Source organism: Cyphomyrmex costatus, unplaced genomic scaffold (genome assembly GCF_001594065.2).
Source record: "Cyphomyrmex costatus isolate MS0001 unplaced genomic scaffold, Ccosl1.0 scaffold229, whole genome shotgun sequence".
Lineage (NCBI taxonomy): Eukaryota > Metazoa > Arthropoda > Insecta > Hymenoptera > Formicidae > Cyphomyrmex > Cyphomyrmex costatus.
In genome coordinates this window covers 489,262-497,136 of record NW_017276357.1, presented here as the reverse complement: position 1 = coordinate 497,136, position 7,875 = coordinate 489,262, and the positions used below count along the sequence as shown (strand labels likewise).

The following is a 7,875-nucleotide window of genomic DNA, read 5'->3' as shown; positions in this document are numbered from 1 at the left end:
GATACCCGCAAGGACGATGGGGTCGGTCGATCGCGAGGCTCAAATCTGTTGACTTAACAGTCTCCAAGGGGAATCTCGACATGCGTCCGGTGGAGCTGAACGGGACGTCATCGTACTTCTGTTTAAGTTACGCATTACGAGAGATTACGTTCGCGACATGACTTCGGCAAAGAGAATTACCGCGTATCGTTGACGTCACTAGCGGAATATCAATGTTCTCAAGACATGATTTGAAGGAAGACTCACACCTTTTGCTAATGTCATCGCAGGAAATTATTTCGAGTTGGAGTCGATCCCTGATATTTTCTGTAGCATGTACGTGACCCTAACGACGTGGAAAGAAATTTGTGGCAGAGCCTCGAAAAGATTAGACGGTACAACTTTATGCCCTTGGTACGGTACCGTTTCCTGAAAGACGAGGCTAGATAGTGAGTGTATGTGTGTGTGTGTGTGTGCGTGCGTGCGTGCGTGGTGCGTGCGTGCGTGCGTGTGAGGTGCGCGCGCGCGCGAGTGTATGTGTGTGTGTATGTGTGTGGGTGATTGTATAGAAGAGGAAAAAACACGGAGAACTCAAAGATATCTTTCGTGCGGTGGTACCTGCGGCTGATGAGTGTCTCTTCAAATTACTTCAATTGTCTCCATCTCGTGCCAGGTACTTGCAAAAGAACATCGTACTGGATCAGCTGTACGAATCGGTATCAAACGGTACCGTCGAAGAATGAAACAATCCGCCAAAGCATCGTGAGAGGAATAACAAAAGGTACGTTTTAAATCTAAAAAAAACTGATAAAGAAAATATCCGCAAAATATCTCCTGTATTTATCTTTTTTAGTAAATCTCATTAAAATTCATTTTATTATATGCAGAGATAAACGAGAATAATTTGTTTAGTTTCAGCTTTCTATAAAATTCTTCTTATTAATAAATTTAATATTATATAATTTCAAGTAAAATGAACATTTTTTACTTTAGAAGGCCTTTGCCTTTATTAGAGCAACAAAGACTTTATTTAATAAACTAATGTTATCACAAAATAAGAGAAGAAATATATATAGACATCTAATATTCGCAATAACGGTTAAATGAGATCTATTTTCAGAGATCTCAATTTTTCCGGACAAAAGCTTCTTTCACAACAAATATTACGGTACGCTGCGCAGTTCTATCTTACAGCAGTTCCCAGGGTTTTTCTTTCGATCGAGCTCCTACTCATTTTTATCCAATAACCGTGCAATAAGCTCATATTCCTAGCAGTCTAGTATCTAGTCGCCCCGTAATGTTTTAAAATAAATGTTTTTATCTCTTACACTAAAAATAATTGAAAAGATAACAATAGTTCTCTCTTAATGTATTATTGACAATATTTCCTTTATTTGTTTTTAATAGGAAATTCATGGAAACTAAAAGTCTATTTTAATTGTTATTATACTCTTATCTATTAATTTTTCAAATTTTTAGTTTTTATACATCTATTACTGCCTTACATCACTAATTTTTACTTTTTGACGACAATACGTAATGAAATTTGGTCATGCTAACACGTTCTGACTTAACTGGGATGCATACTACAGGTACTCTACATAATATACACACAATTGAAGAAATAACCATGTAAGCCAATTATTACCTTTTTATATTATTTTTTAATTCTTTCCGCTTGAAGATGACTCGAACTGAGTCAAAACGTCCGGACGAATTCTTCTTATTTTAATTTTTAATAGTTTTATATGTTTGTTGTTGTTTTTATATTTGTATTTTACTTTGGCTTTTGTATTTTATGTTGCCCTTTTTATTAATATTTAAAATGTCTATCTTGTAAGAAATATATATTATTTATTCCGATCAAACTGTATATACATTTTTTGTTAAATACATTTTTTTATGCCTATTAAAAATAAGTCGATAATAGTCTACTTTCACACTTATTGGAAACAGATTATTGGAATTTATTGCGGGATCGCAAGAATTTAAATTACTCAGCAAGATTTAATATAAATCTATCTGCACAAAATATCATAATTTGCGTACTTTTGGTTTCGTAATATCGGGGTAATTAACGTCTCGTCTAGTAATATCTTATTAGTTAATTCCAATTCTATCATGTTGAAAAATAGAACTTTTTTAATTCAATATAAATATTTGTTTATTTTAATAATTTTTTAATGTCCCAATGTTTAGATTTTTAATTAGATTTTTTATATATAACGCAATATAATGAACAACATTAAATACAAATAGACTGAGAAATATTTAAATCAAATGAATAAAAAGGACCATATTCTGCTAAGTCGAATCTTGGCGTCTAATAATGGATCTTCCATTTAGTGACACAAATCGACACGAGTATTATTCTGTCTTTGTTCCCCGTGGAATTCAAATAAAAATAGAACGACATTTGTATTAAATTGTGTCACTAAATGGAAGGCATCCTATATTTTTATATAAATTTTTCCTACTTTGATCGAATCTCTTCACTCGTTTGTGTTCAATATAATGGCATTAATCACTTTATCGTATTAGAGGAAACGATAAAGTAACGTGGTAACTTCTCTCTCTAGGCAAGACAAATGACAGCGATTTGATGGGACCATCCTCTCGATAACTTCCATGCTACTCCGTACATCTACGTTTCCCTCTACAGACCTTACTAATGACATGCGTGAGATATATCCGATGTAATGACATGTCGGTTATTAGTAATTGAGTAATTAGTGAGAATATCGATGTGAAACTTACGTGAAATTGTGTATACAAATTTCAACGAATTTATGGAATAATGTACTGAACAAATGATTAAATAATCATAAAAACAAAGATTACATGCACAAATATAGTATGTTATCAGAAAAGTTAATTCTTTCAATTATGGATACCACACACGGAGAAAATTTTATATTAAATTTCAATACAATTTTAAATTATTTTTACTATGTCTTGTATTTTCGGGTGGACCCTCACAACAATATTCCGCGACATAACTTTTACTATGGTAATACTAATTTTATCACACATAAATGAAGTATTTTTTATTATTACCAGTGCTTAAGCCATGGAAAGAATTAATTTTTACTATGGTACGCAAACAATATTTGTTAAGTTATTTATATATTCTTTATCTTTACAATACTAACTTTTATTCAACAAGATGTGATTTTATAATAAAAAATTTTTACTATGAAAATGTGTAAAAATTGCTTTATATTATTGTTTTTAAAAAAATAGTTATAGCATTTAAATTTATAATTACACGATGGTCCGCTGCAGCTTCTACTATATTATAGTAATTTTAAATATAAAATTTCTCCGTGCAGAAAATAAGTTAAAAAATATTACATTTGTCCCATTACTGAATGATATTAGATAATCGAGTATGGACAAACGACAATTAAATATAATTTTTAAAATTAAATTTAACTGAATATGACAGAAATTTTATATCTAACACTTTACTATTACTCAGAATAATTATAATGTAATATATTAATAAATGAAAACAAAATAAATGATTATAAATTTTCTATATCGAAGAAAAATTTGTTTTTAATTTTTTTGAAATTGAATGAATAATTTACGTTTTTCAACTTTTTCCTTTCTAATCTCACGCTCTTTTCATCGAAATGACTTTGCTGAAACTATCATTAATTCATAATCAAATGTCAGTCTCTACTTATAGAGAGTTTTTCACATGATAGAATTTAGGTTCCACATTATCATTTGTATATTAATTGTCGGTTTATGAAGCTATAGACGAGTTTTAATATTTATGGCAGCGCATTATTCATCCATTATCATTATTACACCATCATCTTGTCACTGTGAACACAGACATACAGCCATCAAGCATATTAATTTGTAATATCTGTGGATCTATGCATCAGTTCTACGGAATTCCGTTAGTATATGCAAATTCGTGGCACATAGTTGCACGTTTTGCTGTATTAGCGATCGTTATAATGCTATCATAGAGAATAAAAAATCTCTCAAGAAAGGACCATGCATGAGAAAAATAACAAATAATAATTATTTATAGCTCAATACTGGAACATATCAGAAATATAATGATATATAATTATTTATAAACTAATCTTTACTATAAATGATTACATATAATTATGTATGTTTAATTAAGAATTAATTTTTTTGTGGATAACGGAAAGAGATCAAATATTATTAAGATTCTTTTTGTATGTGTGCAAGGTCTTAATTCTTTAACATGTAGAAAGCCCTGTAATAAAGAGAAGTGAATATTATATAGTTATACTTGTTAGTTTCGTTCCAAAAATTATGAATTTTAGTAGATATGCCTTTAATGGAAATATGCCTTAAAAGACATAATGTTCCTTAGATTTTGTAGCAGTCATAAAATGTTGAACATGCATAGACACAAACGGAAAATTTGTGAATCGCATGCTGCTATTTTTCTATGACGCGTCAATCGATCGTATCTCCCGGAACGGGGAATACCCGCGAAATTGAAATGGCCGTGCAAGATCACAGAAGGGAGGAGGGAGGAATGCAATTTCTGCCGCGATACGAAAATTTTCGATGCCATTTCTGCCGTGCCTCTATTCGAGGTTACTGAGCTATCGCACCTATTTCGTAGGATTAAACCTTTAGATATATATTCCACGTTGATGTTTTGAACTAGAAAAAAAAGAGATAACGACAATCACGTTGACACATATACAAATAATCACATACGTGTCCATTTAAAAAAAATATAACAGTTTATTTTAGATTGTTTAATTTTATAATTATATTAAAATATTACTACAAAAATAATATTAATCTTGAAATTAATTTAGAATATTGTATTTAATGTAAAATATTATAGAGAAAATTCATGTACCATATCTTTAAGTCTTTAAAATTAAGACTATCTTATTTGTTGATATTTAAACAATCATAGAACGTAAACAAGATTTATGATAACAAAAAAAATCGTTAAAGGAAAATATAATATTATAATATAAAAGACTCTATATTAATTAAAATATTCTACTAAGAAGATACGAACCGAGCATCTTGTGAACGGTTATTTTAACTTTGCGAATAGTAAAAAGTTGATTCTAACTTCATAAGCGAACAAGAAATTGTCATTAAGGTTTAACGCTTCAAGCACTAGTAACACAAACTTTTGTTCCCGTCGCGGTAAAAACCTTTTCACGTTCATCGATAATTTTCGCTGTGTAGGCGTTAAACTTAAAGATTGGCACAATAAAATAAATTATAATCTATTTTATATGTATTAAATAGATTAATCTTGCGTAATCCATCTTTAATCAAAGAAATGTGCTTTTTATTTTATCACAGAAACTATAATTAAATTTACAGCGATGAAACAAATCTTTTAACTATAATTGTTAAGAACAATTTCGTAAAAGTTATATTTTTCATTATAAAAAAGTGCAATTAAGTTTGAATAAACTTTTAAATATGCGAAACTGTTCTATGACAATGTTTAGGAAACAATCGATGTAACATCTGAATTTTCACGCCAGTCGCAGTCTACTACTAATTCTTTATTGTAGACAGACAAAATAATTTAATCATATTGACCATAAGAAGAAAGTTATATCTACATAGCCATGGATTATCAAATAGCCGCGTTTTTATATGATATAAACATTATAAATAACAACTATGCTATGTTCGTACATTTTTTTAAGAGAATTGTCAATTTCACAAATAATTATGTAATAATTCTCATATATTTATATTAAGTAATCTTATATGATGTAAATTAATATAATATATTTTTAGTCATTGTTACTGCATTTATGTTTTTTTAACGAAAAATTCTATTATGCTTTTAGAGTGTACGTGTCTTGGTCGATAGACGATGACCGACTGGCCGTCGTCGTGGTGGAGATGACTACCAGGTTAGTGGCTCGTCCTGAAGACGACGACGACGACGACGAGGTCCACGAAAGGGCACGAGACTCGGCTGTGGGCTATCACTGCCACTGATAGGGCCGGCATCCCATCGCAGCTCACATCGATGCCGACTGCCACATCTACGAAACGAGGTATGATGACATATATGTTGTTAAATATGTTTCAGTTTTCCTACATCATAATTTCTGTGTACGTTTCGTAAACGTACACATTTTTCAATGTCATTAATTTTAACGACTATAACAGAATTTTCACAAAACATGTTTTCTTTACTTATTAACATCAATATTATTAAATCGCTTGTTTCAATTTAATATATGATATTACTACTCTAGTTCGATTCATATAATTGCATTTTAAAATCAAATTGATTTCAGTGTTTGGAAAATAATTGAAGAATTAAAGGACTCTTTTTATAAACAATAATTAATACGTTGAAAATGGCGAATAAGAGTCAATCTAAATCTGATAATATATTCTAATATTCTATATTGCGAAGAATATCACGTAATGTTTGGCGTTTCGTCCCGGCTTCCACTACTGGACTCATCAGTAAGGTATTGTAGTGGAAGCCTACCTTAGACGCCGGTGTAAGTTATTAAATCGAGATTCTATATAAAGAGATATACGCGTGTCTCAGCACTTGCGAGAATTTGCGAATATCGATAGACCTCTGATGGCGGGTCGACGTAGTAATATTCTTCGCAATATTTATCCAAAGTGAGAAATAACGTTCTATTAATATATGTAGTCCCCCCAAATTGCGCGCCGAACAATTGTCGGTCTTGCAACGCAAATCTAATAATCTGATATCTAAATGTCCCCTCTTCTTAATTGTTGCGCGCCGAAAGATTTTCGGTCTTGCAACACAACTCTAATAATCTGAAATATCCCCCCTCCTAAATATTTGCGCGCCGAAGGATTTTCGGTTCTTGAAACGCAATTAATCTAGAAACTGTAAATTTTTTTTTTTTTTTTTCAGTGTTTGGTTTGTAGAATTGGATGTATATACATATACATATATAAATTCATATTGAAATATTTAAGTATTAGAGATGGTGTTCGATTCTTATATTTAGGACCGTCTTAAGTACAGCCTTAAAATGTCTATTGACCCAATCAAAGAGCCCTATTAGTATTTTAAGACATTACTTAAGACGATCTTAAATAAGAACAGACTATGAATACCGCCTTCTGATCAGCTTTAATCGATAATAAGATTTCTCTTATTTAATTAGACTTATCTTCATTTGTCCAATTTAGAATTCTGACTATTTAATTTAATAATACGTACATAGAAAAAGAGAGAAAGAGGGAAATGCAACAAGATAAAATAGTTGTAATAATGAGAACAAGTATGTTACTGGGGCAATATTCTCTATCTTCCATCACTCTGTTCTCGATTCTATTTCGCAGTTAACGTAGCTAATGAAACAAAAGGGAATGTTTCGCCATATACTGTGTTTAATTATACGGCAACAGAGGAGGGAAGTTCTTATAATAATTTTCGGTGCTCAAGTACATCGAAATAGAAAGGGCAAACAAGTTCGAATCAGGACAAATTGCTATTAAGTCTCAAACAAAAGTATATAGTTACGTTAATCAATATTTATTATATAGAGTAATAGAGAATTACAAAGCACATCTAAGTCTTAAAATATATTGGGAGATTCGCTTGTGTGTTTGCTTGCTCAAAAAAACTACTTTACTATCAAAGAGAAATCACTCATATAATAAAATCCAGTGTAAAAATGAAACGTCGACGTTTCTATTTGAATAAATATTGATGTGACTTATGACAAAATAATTCTTGACTGTATTGCTTGCCACTCTTTTACCGATTCTCTAATGCAACATCGTCGGTCTATTCTAGAGACATATTTGAAAATTTTAAAAAATATGCATGTACTGTGTATGGAATAAAATTTGTCTACATAATGTAGCAATATTCTCAAGTCGCTATCGAATCGTTGAAAA

At 30.8% G+C, this 7,875-nt stretch overlaps 1 protein-coding gene across 2 annotated transcripts in view; it reads left to right on the top strand.

Moving 5' to 3' along the window:
* Nucleotides 1-664: 664 nt before the first annotated feature.
* LOC108773950 (uncharacterized) overlaps nt 665-7,875 on the top strand; it is a 74,969-nt gene continuing 67,758 nt past the window's right edge. For both annotated transcript variants that reach the window (XM_018539939.1, XM_018539940.1), the window contains exons 1-2: nt 665-760; nt 5,817-6,029. In XM_018539939.1, coding sequence (XP_018395441.1) covers nt 6,002-6,029 — 28 coding nt within the window. In that variant the 5' untranslated portion in view covers nt 665-760; nt 5,817-6,001. The remainder of the gene's footprint in view (nt 761-5,816; nt 6,030-7,875) is intronic.